The sequence below is a fragment of the Rhea americana genome, unplaced genomic scaffold (genome assembly GCF_003343005.1).
Source record: "Rhea americana isolate MKP2758 unplaced genomic scaffold, rheAme1 scaffold_120, whole genome shotgun sequence".
In the NCBI taxonomy this organism is placed as follows: domain Eukaryota; kingdom Metazoa; phylum Chordata; class Aves; order Rheiformes; family Rheidae; genus Rhea; species Rhea americana.
In genome coordinates, this window is record NW_028185262.1 from 61,014 (window position 1) to 77,153 (window position 16,140).

At 45.5% G+C, this 16,140-nt stretch overlaps 1 protein-coding gene across 1 annotated transcript in view; it reads right to left on the reverse strand.

Moving 5' to 3' along the window:
- MTMR14 (myotubularin related protein 14) overlaps positions 1-16,140 on the reverse strand; it is a 38,274-nt gene that overhangs the window by 16,704 nt on the left and 5,430 nt on the right. Inside the window, exons 2-14 of the mRNA XM_085324664.1 lie at positions 16,068-16,140; positions 15,840-15,985; positions 10,848-10,956; positions 9,727-9,802; positions 8,929-8,989; positions 8,220-8,342; positions 7,620-7,693; positions 4,839-4,909; positions 4,169-4,243; positions 1,594-1,660; positions 787-872; positions 300-376; positions 12-48 (exon numbers count right to left, since the gene is read on the reverse strand). Coding sequence (XP_085180790.1) covers positions 12-48; positions 300-376; positions 787-872; positions 1,594-1,660; positions 4,169-4,243; positions 4,839-4,909; positions 7,620-7,693; positions 8,220-8,342; positions 8,929-8,989; positions 9,727-9,802; positions 10,848-10,956; positions 15,840-15,985; positions 16,068-16,140 — 1,075 coding nt within the window. The remainder of the gene's footprint in view (positions 1-11; positions 49-299; positions 377-786; positions 873-1,593; positions 1,661-4,168; positions 4,244-4,838; positions 4,910-7,619; positions 7,694-8,219; positions 8,343-8,928; positions 8,990-9,726; positions 9,803-10,847; positions 10,957-15,839; positions 15,986-16,067) is intronic.

Consider the following 16,140-nt stretch of genomic DNA (forward strand, 5'->3'; position numbering starts at 1 on the left):
TAAACACTCACCTCTTCTCCTTTACTGAGTCGATCGACTAACATGTGCCTGGAAAGAGAGCAGAGAAGAAGGTCATATGCTGGAAGCCAGAATCAGCAGAAGGGCACAAGCCATCAAGAGCAGCCAGATGCCCAAGCCTCTAGTAGAAAAATGCATCAGCCCCTCCTTGTCCCAACTCAACAACTCAGTGGGAGCCCCAATACCCACCCCTGGTTGTGAGCAAACACTAAAATGACCCCCTGAAGGTTTCACCCCTGCTGTGCAGAGTTACATATGCCAGTAAACCCTAGTATGCCTACCCGAAAAGAAACCAGTCATAGGCCACTGTCAGGTAGAGAATCTCAGACGGCTCCAGGGACGCATGGATCAGCCCATCCTGCAAAGTAAACGAGAGGCAGCCTTCACGCAGCAGCCTTTGACGTAAGGATTTGGAATTCATGATCTATTGGAAATTGCCAGGGTGAATAAAGATGCCCAGCTTGCTCTGCCCTGCCTCCAAGTGGGGGTCAGGCACCTCCTGGTTACAGCATGTGGCATTCCAAACGCTGAGCGGTCTGCAGTATGGAGAATCCTCTGAGTAGAGTTGCAAGTACGCTGCTCTACCCCTCTGTGATAATCAGGCAGGACAGCATGTCAGGCTCTGCATCAGAGCCTATCCCACACCCTCTCTGAAGCCAGCGTGGTTAAAAGGAACAGTAATAGCTCTTCCACCACTTTCTGGTGACATGGTCACTCCCTCTCCCAGCTATCACCCCCATAAGCAAAGCATGTCAGCTAGGTACTCACAGCCCATAAGGAGAGGCGTAATAGAGAGATGAAGAGAGGAGTTCGATCCCAGCCAGATATACAGTGCACCAGGAGCCCACTATCATCTGTTCCAGGTGGGAGTAGGAAGGAGGAGAAAAAAAAAAAAAAAGGATTTGAAACAAGAGTGGCGCCTGTTTTTTTATGGCACATCTGTAGCAATAAGCCCTTCTCCATCCCCACAGCCTATCTGTGCTGCAGGAACAAAGCTCAGCTACCTAGCCAAAATATTTTGCTTGGAGGTGGCAGCCAACAACTTGTTCAGACTGTCCTGGGTTGTCAACAGCCCTGGCTGACGAGCTGTCCTAGTTCTGACAGGGGCTCAGGACACAAAGTCACTAGTTAGGAACATCATTTTGCTTCCTAAAACACACAGTTTCCCAGTTGCAACCCACTACCACTATCTATCCCCGTATCAGAAATAGATCTGCTCCAACTCAATATTTTTTTTCAGCCTAAGGCAGAAGGATCCAGACATCAGCTCTGAGAAAAGCAAATCTCCCCTTCCCACTGTTTCACACTTGCACAGAGGCACACACAGGGCACTGCTCCTGTGGGCTCCAAAAAATCTGCAGGGTGTTCCAAAAAACTAACTGCAGGAGAGTCTTCTGTTGAGCTGTGCTGCCAAAGTCAGCCACAGCTCCATCTACTCCACAAGTCTATGCATAATGTTGTTGTGTCCAGAGCCAACGTAGGGCTACACACTTACTTCAAGTTGAGGTAGCTATGATGAAAGGAGCTCGTAATTAGGTACCTAATGAGACCCTGGGAGCAAGGAGCTTGCCTTACCATCACTATAGATGATGGAAATCAGCAGCTTCAGGTAGTTCTGTGTCTGTTGCACGAGGTCCCAGCTCTATGTGGAAAAAGAAATGACAACAGTAAGGGTCTGCTCACAATAAAAGGCTGCCATGTTCTTGGCCTCTCTATCCAGAACAGCAGCTAAGCAAAAATAACGCCATGGCCCTTGCTGAGCGTAGCACACCTTCCCATTAAGGGCTCTAATCACTCCCCTCATCCTCTGCAGCAGGCCCTTGGGACGAGAGGCCAGATAGGAGGGGAAAGGGAGAGAGAAAAAAAGGGCCATTTCTACTGTCCAGGTCAGTCAGCTGTCAGGACCCTCACAGCCTGCCCCTTTGGCCAGGAGGCTAAGCACAGAACCTGCTTGCCTGACGCCCCATAGCTCCAGACAAACCATGCTCCGAGAGACTGAGCCGAGCCGGTGAACGCTTGCGGAGCACTGACCTAGTTCTGCAGCCCCCTGCATACACGCACTTTACAAAATGGCTCAGCAGCCACGTTACAGCTGCAAACCTGACGCAAGCAGCACGATGGGGTGAGCAGGTTAGCAGCACATCCCCACAACTGGAGCACTTTGCCCAAAATTCTTTGACTAGCTCAGGTAAGTAGCCCCAGCAGGCGCTTGCAAAGGGCTGACCCACTTCCAGCAGCTCCAAATGGCTACTAGATTTCTGCAGTAATGCTCAGGCAGCAGCAGCACAGAAGGGCTCTGAACTCAGAGACCCCTCCGGTGCTTCAAGAGAGGCAAGTGTTTCACCTGCATGGATAAAGAGATCAAAACGAGCTCAAGTGTGCTGTTCTCAATCCCTGTATCAGAAAAGATGTAGGGAATTTTGAGAATCCAATCAGAGCCAGAACCAACCCAACGTAAATGGGATAGCACTGGCAAGGATGAGGCAAGGAGAAGGTCAAATGTTCCATCATGACAGTTATTAGTGTGAATCATTTTTGCCTCTCAAAAGCAGAACAGCTTGTTATGTATGTGTAAGTGCACTTTAGACTACTGTCAGACAAAGAACGTACCACCCTGCCCTGAAGCCTGCAAAGCAACAGAAGAGGAGGGAAATGGGAAACATGTTGAGCCGAGGGGTAGAGAAGCACATCTTTCCAAAGACTTTATCTGCCCACTTTAACCCAATCTTGTGTTCATGACAAAGGGAATCTTTTAGTCATCCAGTCTGATCTCTCTGTACCACAGACCAAAATGTTTTGTTAGTTGCCTCATATACAGCCTAAAGCTTGAACTTGGCAACAACTCTGTCCAGAGAAGCATCTAATCTGGAGTTGAAAGTTCACTGTTCCTTTGACAGTCTGTTCCATCACATCACCCTCAAAAATAACATGCAAAACTGCTGTTCTCATTTGTCTGATTTCAGCTTGCAGATATTGTTTCCTATGCATTTTCCTTCTCTAGATTGAAGAGAGCTTTAGAACTAGTATTTTCTCCCCGCGGAGGTACTTATACGCTAATTAAGTCAACTCTCTGTCACCTTTGTGATTAGCTAAATGGACTGAGAACTTTAGCTTCGACTCAAGCACCTTCTCCAGTCCTTAGATCATTTCTGCATTTACTTCTTACATCCTCTTCAATTTTTAACATGCCTTTTAAAAGTATGACTTTTTAAAGCACTGGCTGCTTAGTATTCTAGTGAACAAGTTTCTAGTCATAAGCAAGCTGTGGTCCCATTAGTTCTGCTTCAACATTGCAAGCTACTTTTCCATCATTCTGCTTATGCAGGCATATTAACATTATTTTTATTACTGACTGAGAAATGGTGGCCCCAGCACTGGGAAGCACTCCTGGTTTTGCAGTGCTTCCACCTACAGAGCACAGGAGTGTGACACCCTCCAGCACAGTGGTCAACCATCACAAAACCTGAGAAGACCAGGGAGGGGACAGCAGCGGCTTCACTGTTGTGTGAAAAGGAGCACACTAAACAGTGCTGTGGTACAAGGTGATGAGCTCAGATAGGAACAAAGGTGAACCTCAAAGCTCAGGCAAGGAGTTCACTCAGTTTGTGATGCTGTCACACTAATGAACAACAGAGACACGCTACGGTCGATTATGATTTACTACTTTCCTATCATAGAAGAGGCATCTTGCACAACCATTACAGAAGGTGCTTAGTTAGTTGGCTACTATTAGCGTAAGGGAAAGTTGACCTTTCTCAGGACTCTTTCCATAGCCAAGGAAGTCTGTCAACTGAAGGCATGTGCCTAAGCTAAGATTGCTGTGAACAGGTAATAATTACAATTCCCGGAATGGGGCTTGTTTCTTATGTTTGTTAGTGATACACCTCCCTAATGGACTGCCAGGTGTAAGCAAGCAACAAAAACAGATTTGGTGTTACAGCCAGCTGCCTCTGGGCACACCACCCTCACGGACATTTTTGGTAGAGGATTATCATTGCTATTCTGAACAATTAACTTTGCAGCCTCACTCTCAGTGGGCTGGCATGAAGTGAGCCACAATACTGCAACGGTGACAATTCAAACTTCAAATCTTTAATGATCCTTCCTGTTTGAATCTCTGACCTCCCACAGAGACACTCGTTTTCCTCACCTGGTACTCACTCCAATCAATATTCAGAGATTGGGTCAGAGAGACTGGGATGCTTAATGGGGCATCTACATAATCCTGCAAAAAATAGACATACCTAGTTAGTGAAAAGCCTTGACTCAGAGGCAATCAGATCTAGAAAGCAAAACAACAACTGCCAAATAGTGCATCTAGAAGAAAGCATCTTTGGATGCAAAAACCTGTAGTGGTAAGAATTAACTCCCACTGTTAGAGGAGGAATGACTAGTGGACAAGACAAGCTTTTCACTGTTAAGAGCACAGAAAGCTAGGGATAAGGCATTTTAGTTTCTGAACTCCTATTGGGCTGTTCCTGCTTACTCAACCATCTCCTCCAGCAGGAGAGAGAATATGAATACAAAACTGAAAACAGAGGCTCTCAATGAAATATCACTGATACAAAAAACAGGAGCAACCTATGTCTCCTATGAGAAGTCAAGTATCCTAGATTTAGGGATAACGATTCGTTTATTTTACATCCGACTTTTATAATGAATGACTCATTTAGTACCTTCACTAACTGTTTTGTCCTGCTGATTTCCTCCTTGTGATTGGGAATAAGCATACAACATTTACACCATAATTCAAGAACTCTTTGAGACAGGACTTAAGCACACTAAAGCCCACAGCTTTCCATTTTGTAATATCCATGTACCTGTTTCCAGTTAAATATGAGACCTTCAGCTGTATAATCCCGATCTTTGTACTCCTTAAAAAATTCACAGCCTGCAAGAAAAGAGGTAATGAACAACTGTTGGGCTAACTGATATCTAACAACTGAACTGCCCTATGGGATTGAAAGTGCTGGCAGCCCAGAGCCCCAAAGCATCAAGCCAATCAAAACTGTTGCCTGTGGGAAGTGAAGAGCAGTAATAAGTACAGTTGGCAGCATGGCCTCTCAGCAGCAACAAGCAGTGAGCTCACTCACACAGCAGACAAAAGGGCAAACTCTAAAAGCATAGTAAATCTGGAGTTTGAGAGATACATTTCATATCTTCCCAAACAACAGGTTTCACAGAATGATCTGTGCTTTCCAGGGCTACTGGATTTTGCACAGATCTGAGGCATCAGCCTGACATCCTTACTGAGAAGGAACTAGCAAAGGGAGGTGTTGGCAGAACCCTGGGGAAAGTCAAATACCACAGGGCATCTGCTGCAGGTAACAGCTCTGTCAGAGGAGCCTGTGGATTCTCCCACATTACGTCTCCTCTCTCAAACACCAGAATTGCCCTATCTGAAGGAAGCAGACACATAACAACTTCCAAGGTAGCCTCCAAATGCATCCCAGGTAAGCCCTGGGAGATTTACCAGACACTGCCAGAGGAAGTGAGCCACTGTAACCATCCCCTCAATGCACAGACATGCTCACTCTGTTAAGGTGCAGAAGCAAAACTCCAGATGACACTTTACCTGTCACCAGAAGACACTGCCTGTCTTGCTTAATTTCATACTTTTAATACTGCCAAGTGCAGCGTAAAAAAAAAATTACAGATACAAGAAATGCTTCTCCCTTCCACGAACTTTGTAACCGGGGTTTTCTCCCAAGTCCATCCCTCCTGAAGTTTCTCTCCTTTAGGTTCTGTTCTTCTTAAATAACTATTTGAAATCTTTGCTGCAAACTGCAGCCAGTTAGTCACAGCTGAGCAGCACCATTAGCACTGCAGCTGCCTGCAGGCTGCACGAAGCACCTCTTCCAAGGTGCTGTGTAAGTCAGAGAACCTCCTGAGTGCCCCTATTATCAAGACACCTCTGCACCAGGCACTGCTTATACACACAATGATTCTTACCCTGTCAGTCACAAGCAACTCAACTGGAGAAAAATCCTTACGCAAGGACAAGACTAGCTCTCAAGAACACACAGCCACGAAGCCATCTCTTTGTTGAGATTACTGCCATTATCCTTCGTTCTTTGCTTTAAATCTGTTTTTGTTTGGAGTTAAATCTCAGATTTAAAGATTTAAAGCAAAGAACGAAGGATAATGGCAGTAAGTGTTGGAATCTACGAAGGCCAACCACCAGTCAGATGGAAAGAGGACTTCTGTACTGGAGAGCACAAAAATATCTACAGAGATACCATTTTAACCCAAGCCTTTCACCCTAAACTGTCACGACTGGACAGTGTCTCGCTTGCCCTACACAATAGGATCTCGGAATAACTTCAGCCATAAATTAGAAAACAGAAATTATTTCAGTGCAAACCTGTAAACGTCAGTAAGAACATACCACTGCATTTGGCCAGTCATTAGAAGGCTGCTGAGCCTACATGTGTACACTTGGATTTAACTGAACAACAATATTCTCCTCTGAGGCAGGACTGCAGGAATCTGGTCACACCTGCAGGAACGGTGTCCAGTTTTATAGAGGTCATCACCAGCATGGCAAGAAAGAGCTCCTAAAAGGCAGCCTTACCTAAGCTTTACAAAAGCCACAGGAGCAGAGACAGGGACTTATCTAGACCATCTCCCAGGGTCTCAATTTGGTAAGACAAACAGATGCAGCTTATACCTGTGTCACCTGCTACAGAAACCAGTAATATTCTTATTTCTATATGCCTCTGCTATCTGCACAGCAAACTCGATAGAAAACTTAATGCAGTTTATCTGAATTGTCATCAATTTCTGTATAAATAGAAAAGTATCTTAAGAATGTTTGAGGGCCACAATTAATAACTAAGAAATTTGGGTTTGGAGCCTCCATTAATAGCTTTGGGGTTTCCTCCCTGTACCTCCCCCATCTTTGTGTGAAAGGAAGGGGGGGGTCCTTTTTTGCAGACAGACCTCAAATGCAGCAGTTTCACTTCCAGCCATATTACCAAGCCTGACAGCAGAGCCAGCCAGCTATATTCAGCTCACCTTTAAGAGTGCAGCAAGTGACCCAGTGATGGTTGGCAGGAGCAAGGACCAACATAACCAGGGAGACCAGATTGGAGTGGCTTGTATCTTGGTCATACACTGCAGGCTCAGGTCAACAGTTTTGCCTAGCACTGAATATGTATTATAGAGGTTCTCTCTGCAAGCACTGGGACTAGGAAACACTCTTAAGAACTGGGGCTGTAGACAGCTTGAACCAAATAATACATTTTGCATCAAGTAATAGCTTGCAGTTGCAGGAATGGAAAAGGCCAAAATACTTTGGTGGCTACTGACAGATCTTGTCTTAACCTCAACTCCATCTCTGCAACTTATTCTCTGCACTTGAACTGAACTGCTGAGAAATTCTTCTGCCATCTCAAAGAGTGCTTAATGCTGACTCACACTGGCAGAGGCTCCAGTTCCATTGCACCATTCTCAGTTTAAAAGAGCTTCCCCCTCCAGAAGGAGCATAGGAAACATTCAGGAAGCCACAGTCATTTCACCACGCGCACTTGTAGTTCCCAGTCCCCAGAAAATGATTGTCATCTGTCCCTTGGGAGTCCCTCTGGACATCAGTCCTATACCTGGATATGGGATGGAGAGAAGCGTGAAATCAGCATAACGTTGAGCTTTGTCCACCTTCTCAGAAGACGTCACACTGCGCAGGACAAGAGGAGAACAGACATTTAAGAGTATTTTTCACAAAGACATTGGCACCCAAAAAGCCACCTGTAGCATCTCCTCACACTATGGCTTGACTCAGGAATGGGCAGAGGTAGAACTCAAGCAACTCCAAATCCAAAGGGACAGGTATGGGACAGAAACACTTAAGCTTTTCTGTAAGAGGAATACCAGAGAAAGCATATTTATCTGTTTTCATATAGAAACAGAGGGCTTCTTTTCTCTCCCCTTTCTGAAATTTCCACATCACCTAAAGCTCTACAGAGAAAACCTACTCAGATTGCAGAAGACAACACAGCAAAGCAGGTATCTTCCTCATTGCTACAGTTTTCTTTGGCCTAAAATGTTGGGGTTCTCTTTACAGCACTGATTAGCTGAATTTCTGTAGGAAATTTCAAAGGACTGTTCCCAGGATGCTGGGTACAGATCCAATAACCATCCACAAGTGAGGGCTACTAGCTGCAATTCAAAGCCTGCAGAAAAACAAATGAACCCAGACTCACTTCAAGCCAAACTTCACCTTCTTGTTCTCCACCATCAGGTCACAGATATATCGGACAGACAGGTACCGAAGCAGCTTGATGTCATGCCCTCTGACCTTGTCAAACAGCTGGGAGTCTGCATTTCTGCAACACGGTACAACGTAAAGCCAGATCAGCACAGAACACTGACCCTGTCGGTTTGACTGCTGCATGACACAGCCACGGTGCCTCTCGAACTACTTCCAGCCATAATCCCCAAAGCACAAGTCTTGTCCACACAGCTCAGAGTCACACTGCAATGAAATGGTATTGCAGACTCAGTGCTTAGGGTCCCTCCCCGCCATATTTCACTCTGTTCTACAGCAACAAGCACATAAGTAAAATACAGAAACGTTTCTCCAGCCTGGAGATGTGCTTTTTAATGAAGTAAACACTTCTGCATAATTTAGAGGCCTTTTTAACAGCCTGACATCTTCCAAACCCCAACCCTTTCTCCTGCAGTGGATTAACAGGCTTCAGCACTGGGTTTAGCCAGCCTTTAGCATCAGCATGTTCAAACACATGATGAAAGGTTCTTTTTCAAAAGCAAGGAAAATAAGATTCCAAGCTCAATGGTGACTTCAAGCCAGCACCAAAGCCCAGCTTGTGGAGGAAGGAGCAGCATTCAGTGTCTTAGCCAGTCAGGGTTGGTCCAAACTCTCTTTTTCTCATCCAAGTGATGCACACAAACCTAAGTGCAGAGTCTTCCTCTGAAATGTCTTCTGCATCTGCCCAAGCATCGTCAGAACCCCCTGCAAGGGAGACATTAAGAACTGAAACTTGTATAACGCAATTCAATCCCAATGCCCTACACACATAGATGTCCCCCAAAAGGCCAGTTTGGGGGTCTCCCTCCACATGCAAGTGCTCTCAATTGCCCTCTGTATTTCCTCTCCCTAAGGAGCCTGTTCTCTAATGAAGCCCACTCTTCCCTTGTCCTTGCAAAGGACAGATGATCTCAGGCAATCTTGCAGTCCCATGACTGACAGCTGGAAGGGCACCCCTGATGGTGCTGCTCAGTTCTTCATCAAGTTAAGTTTTGTATCTCATACACCAGACACTCAAAACTCCCCTGACGAAACTTCCCCAGAGTTTGGCATATCTCACCGCTAGCTGCATGATGATCACCCAAGCAACAGCAAGCTTTTCTCCTCTCTCCTCCCTCATTCCCAACCTCAATTTTGGAGGATCAATATCCTGAATCCACCATGCTGCCTTACTTGTCTACATGCTTCCCATACCTCACTTTTCAGCCTCAAGTTCTTTTGCTTCTTCTCCTTGCATTGTGAGGCATGGCACTGTCTTGTAGCAGAGCACTCGGAAACGGACACCAGATTTCATGCTCTGCCCTATTATTCAGGGCCTGACATAAGTAGGTCCGTAATAGAGCTCTGCACCTGCTCCCAGGAAAGCCTGGTCTCGTGTCTCAGTCACTGTCCCAGAACTGACCAGCCTAACAGTAGCTTGTAACAGATGGTTCTTCGCTTACCTGAGAAGATATAGTTGTAGCTGGTACGCCCATAGAGCTCTCCCCAGCCAGCTAGTGTTGCTGATCTGCAAATATACTGGAGGAAGATTTTGTTATTAACCACATATGCTTCAAAAGTCTTATCAGGCCCATGTCCCATTTGCTGTCACATTATATAGATATGGCTGCTACCTACAGCAACTGCCTCTCAGCAGTCTTCCCTGCACCCCAGCCTGACCTGGATTAAGTTCTCCAAACACATCAGCCTCCCAAAAGCCTCAATATGTAGCTAGTTTTTAAATCATATTTTCATCTCCAGTTCACTAATACATTAAACTCCTGATAAATTAGCAGCATTCATGCTCTGTTAATATCCTGCTTGAGCCTTATCCTTCACATTCCTGTTGATAAGATTATGGATGGTCATATCCAATGCCACACTGGGCAGTTCACTCCTACATATAAGGGTCAGTAGGTTCAGCCCATGACAGCTCTGGCCATGCCAGATTATAATTGTCGCAGGTACGATTTTGCTATTAATTCAATTCAGAAACATTGCATAAAAAAAACTAAATTAAGTTACATAAATTCTGAATGAGATTACTCCTGCTGGGTTTCAATGCAGCTTAGGCAATCCACATAAAAAATAATCTGATTTTACTTTCTTGTAGATCCCCTTGCAGACAAGCCCACACATTCGTAAGATCATGTATGTATTCTTGCTCCCCTCTCCCCCCGGGAGCATACAAGGGAAACTTCTCTTTAGAAACAAAAGTTATTCAAAGAGAACTTGCTGCTAGAAAGGATAAGGCAGAGGAAGTGACAACAGCTGTCTTTCCCCTCTCAAAGGCCAGTTATCTTTGGTACTTTAGAGGAAATGGACAGATGTAGAAAATACTAGCTTTTTGGTGCAATGCTCATGACATAGTGGGGAAAAACAGCCTGAAGCCCCCAGAGATTATTTATGTAGCCTACACAGCCAATGCTATCTATTACTGCAGACTGCCTGCCTGCCTGCACCTAAGACCAGATTTTGGAGCATTAGGAAAGGTAACAACCCACTGAAGACAAGTTTGCATAGATGAAATGGCAGGGAGAAAGGTCATTTTCCAAATTAAGACAGGTAACTCATGAAGCTTTACCTTTCCCTTGTATAGGATGACTGGGCAAACAAATCGTCCTCTACACCTCGCCATCTTACTTCGGTTGATAAGGTCCTGCAGCTTGCCAACCTGTACAGTGCTCTCAAACCTATTGGACAGAGACTCGGTTCAGTATACAGCGCACCTCCCTGCATCTCTTGCGGTGAAGTGCCTACCATCACCCTGGGCCACAAGCCCCACCCTTTTTGCTTAGAAACCAGCTCCAAAGTTAGCAAGCAAAAGGACATTAGAATTACTCCCATTGCTATCCAACACATGTGGACACTTTTGTCTCCTTTACTTTATTTTTGAGAGACCAACTGCGCAGTCTGCAACAGCAGGCATCTTCAGGAGCAACAGCAGGCTGGCAATATGAGTACTGTCAGTGCCTGGCAGAACAATCTGCTACAGACTAGCACGTGCAGACTAGCATTCTTCAAAAAGAAGCTCAGCACTGCTGATTATCAGAATGAATTTTACAGGCAAAAACAAATAAAACAGAATCAAAGCTTAAATAGTCAATGAACCTTAATTCTGGTTACTTGAATACGTCCATCACTGAGAAATTAGACAACTGTCTGTAAACTAGCTAGTGGGCTGAGCAGGGTAGTTAGATTAATGTCAGCTGCATCTACACAGCTGAAGTTTCTTTGCTTCTCTGGTTAAAACAGAACAGAAAAGCCCTCTGGGCTTGAGACACATTCTGGAAGCAACTTCAAATTCCTATAATTTGTCTGAAGTACCAGTGTAAATTTGATATGAATTCAAATTTACTTCTGAACTACTCAGACCTTCAAGTATGGTCAACACATGGGACAACTGGAGTTTCCACAAGGAATTGGGCAAGCATCTAGATTGGCACAGTAGAACAGAGATGATGTTCAATGATATAAAAATGGGTGATCACACACTTAGAGGCTATTAACAAGAATTTCTAGTCAATTCTTCCCTGCAGTGAAGCTTAGTAGAAGAGTCTAGACGAAATGGTTGATTGCTGGACACCAATAGGTTGTCAACACAGTAAGTCTGAAAAGGGGGACAAACAGGATCCTGGGAAATTCTCCAGTAAAATAGAGAAGTACTAGCACTACTGTGCAGAGCACAGGATCTCAGCTAAGACAGAGCACCTGATTCTAGTAACCTACACCCAGGAGACACACACCTGCTTGAAGAGGCACAGCAAGACCACTAGGATGGGCAGGGGATAGGCATCTGTGTTGCAAAAGAAACTATTGTAGCTTCCTTGGCTGAGCAAATGAAGATTAAGTGAGGACACAACAATATATGCATTAGAGTGAAGGAGAGAACTTAGCAACAGGGAAGAAAAAAAGCTCAAAGGATAATGCTGGCCTAAGAACAAATGGGTACTTTTATGCTGGAAATTAAGTTTCCAAGCCTCACAGCAGTAAGGGTCTAAAGTAACCTACCTGCAGCATGCATTCCCAGAAGAATTAAGAAATAAACTATTTTTAACATGGAAATTGATCTGTTTATGGAAGAGATTATAGGAGGTGGTGCTGGTGAAATCAGAGAGTGCACAATCAGGGCCTTCAAATCCTATCTTTTTTTTTTTTTGGTTTGTTTGTTTTTAAATAAATAAATGCATTCCCAGAATTCACAGATAACACTTAGGATTTTTGATGTTTTTCCCCTACATATAACTATTTTGACTGACTAGCTCCAAAACAACCTTGACATATACTATGATTTAAAGAATCAGAACCCAAGAAGCTCATCTTCTTCAAATGTTTTGGACCCAAGGATGCCAAGTGCAAAGAAAGGGAAAATGCTAACCCACTATGCTTTACAGAGTGTATACAAGATTACATGCAAACTATGGAAGCACGCACTCAATCAACACAACCCAAACTCTGCTCAGCATTGTGACTGCAAACAGAGCCAGAAGCTCTGCTCAGCAATCTGTTTCTTTACTAGCACACCCTCCTCAGAGAGCATCTGACTAACACACACCTCAGGAACAGCCTGTGAGCAGCTCCAGAAGAATCTGCTTCATGTGTTACACCTAATACTCAAACTATTTTAAACCTTTGAGAGATTCTGATGTACAGATTTGGTTGGGGGGTTGTTTTTAAATGAATGTGCAAGATTAAGAGACACATCTTGCACTCTGCACCAGCTGTCTTCAGTTTTTTCCTTTATGATGGAAAATACTTGCAAAGCAGGGGGGAAGACGATAAAAACTTTAATAATGTGTTACTAGAATAGCTCTTTGGCACTGCTTCTACATCCAGAAATGGGATACAGCAAAACTCAGCCCCCTGGAAGATCATAAATAATACAAAAAGCATCTCCCCTGGGAGCAGAGACCAGCCAACAGGTTTCACCTCTAGCACACTAACTGCATTCCCAGGAGAGGCACCACAGAATGGGGGAATGAATCGAATCAGCTTGGCAGGACTGCGACAGAGGTTGAGACAGGAGTCCAGCGCCCCGCTGGGGTGGAAGAGAATGAACCTCTCTCCTTTACAGGGAAAAAAGTGTTTAAATTTGCATAGGCAGGAGTAAGTACCACTGAAAAAAGTTTCAAAAACGAGAGTACACTTCAAGAGCAGTGTGACAGAACCTCATTACAATTGTTTGGGGCAGGGGAGAGAAAGAGGAAGAAGGAACCACACATACCTTTAGTCTTACTTATTGAATTTTCAGGTGTTTTTGTTTTTCAGAAGCTTGTTTTCCAGAAAATACCACTGGACAAACTTTCTCTGTGGCACTCCCCCCTCCTCTAAACCTGAATTTCTCTTTTCAAATGCAAGGGAAACATTTTCTGTAGGAGCAAGCAATCATTTTGTCAACTGTAAATTTTATACAGGCTTGAAGCAGAGAGGCTTCTCTTTGGTTAGCCATAACAGCTTTGGAACTTAACTGTTCCTCACACATCCTATATATATATTCAGATTATTATGCACAACTGTAATTATACATTTGGAGTACAGACACAACAGAATCAGCAATAGAAACCAAAGACATGGTCTATGTCTGGGATGTAGACACTATTATTAAGTGCTGTGACAGTAATTAAGACAGCAAGAATTGAGCGTGTCCCTCCTTTTCCATTCCCTGCAGCATCTGCTCACTCCTCTTAAGGGGACATTAGCTTTCTGAGCCATTTGCACATGGAAGAGGCTCCTGGCTGTCGGATGCCCTCCACTGTTTTCCGTGGCTCGTGAGAAGCAGCATGCAACAACAGGATACACGCTGCCCTGGCTGTTAGCCAAAACCACACACCAGCGTCTTCCCATACTTTCATTGCCTCATGGGCCTGCTGGGTTTCAGAGTAGTGAGAGCAAAGTCTGATGAACTCTTAAGCAACATCTCTTCTTCCCCCAGCTGCACAACCACAGAACGAATGGGACCCGGAAACTCATCTGGGTTAAAAATAACCATTCTTTGCTAGCTCCCCACACAGCTTCAGAAACAGCTGTACCAGCAGAACTGATGGAGTTAGCCTAAGCTAGAATTGCCTCCAGAAAAACGTTTGGTATTCTCAGAGGTGCGAAGCATGTTGCACACTTCAAGGAGATCTTACCAGCTGAGTAAGAACAATACAAAGATGAAAGGCAGCCAAAGACATTAGGTCCTAGAGGGAGTGTCCCATTCACTGGAAGAGGTTCTTGCGTTCTGTAACACAAGAAGTGCAATGTTCTCTATATTGTTAAGATTTGCTTGTATTTCACAATTATTCCATAGAGTACAACGCTGCAACTAAAACCTGGATTCATGTAAAAGTGATCTAGCAGCTTTTACAGAGATTATCACGCAGAAAATGGGGAGGAGGGGAAAACAAAGGAGAATATGTTTCCATGACTCTCTAGGACAGCGAATCAAGGCTCAAAAAGAGTCAATATGTAAAATGTTTATTTCCACTGCCAGCTTGCAAAAGTCTCAGAAGAAAACAAGACACTAAATGTAATTATACTTGTTTTGAATAGACTACTTATCCAAAAAAATAAGTGCCCTTTGCTCTTGCAAGGACTGGAAAAATAGAATCATTTGTTTTTCCTTCCCTATAGATACTCTTAGTTATATTTACAGCTTCAGACTTCAGCTTCTCTCCTTTCTAAGGAGTTCAATCTTTTCTAGTCTTTAAGCAGAATTTCTCCCACCTGTCCATCAGTTGTCATTTTTGTCTAAAGACTCCCTCCTGCCACAGCATCTGAATGACACATGTTCAGTATGACAACGGGTGGCTTGCCATCAGGCCAGGCAGCTGCAGACACGCCACCATCACGATGGAAACACAGTAACTACCATACCCTGGAGTATGTTGTTATTGTTGCGATCACAGTTAAGTTTGGAAAACTGCATTATGTTTTGTTGGAAGAGAGAAAATGAAAGGCTGTTGTTAGAGCTATAGGAAGCAGATAAAACCCAGCGGGAAGCCAGACTAGTGCAGTTCTGAGCACGTGGGTCAAAGTCCAGAAACACATTGACATCCACTAACACTAAGCAGCAAGCAAGCATCTCCCATTGAGTCTCTAAGCCTAAACACCTTCTGAGCTACACACTATAGCGGGAGCAGATTACTTCTGCCAAGATTGTCTTGGACTGTTCTGTCCCTGCTTGGGGTGCAAGGCGGACTGGAGCGCCACGAGATACTTCCCAGACCAAACTTTCTCTTAGCACAGGCCCTCTAACATGACCACAGGCACCTGTAGGAGCGAGATACCCCACAGCCACATGCTCTTTGTGTCTCTAGGAAAGCTAAAGCACCGCAGTCATTAGGCATCCACCCTGCACTTGCACCTGCCCAAGCACAGCGCCTAGCAGAGCCGGAGCTGCACTGGAGCATCCCATTTCCTTCCTGCTCCCCAAGTCACAGGTCTTAACTTATGAGCTGCTGCACAAGAAATCAGGCTTCCCGGGAGCCCCGGGGAAGCGCGACTGCTACGGGAGGCAAAGCCGCCGGTGCAAAGCGTGGAGCCGCTGCCCGGGGCCGGGCCGGGCGGGCCGGGCCGGGCCCGGGGGCCTTACGGGTCGCGGGCGGCGCCGGCGTCGCGCTCCAGGAGGACGATGTGGCGCGGGTAGTGGGCGCAGACCTCGCCGTGCGCGTTGGAGATCACGCTGTATCGGTAGTCGCGGCCGAAGAGCTCCAGGCAGCGCCGCTCGATCCGCTCCACCTGCGCGAGGCCACGGCGTCAGCGCCCGCCGCCGCCGCCGCCGCCCCCCGGGCCCGGCCCCGGCCCCGGCCCCGGCCCTCACCTTGGCGCCGCCGCCGCCGCCGTCCTTGGCGCGGTACTGCGCGCGGGAGAACTCCAGCAGCAGCTCGGCCAGC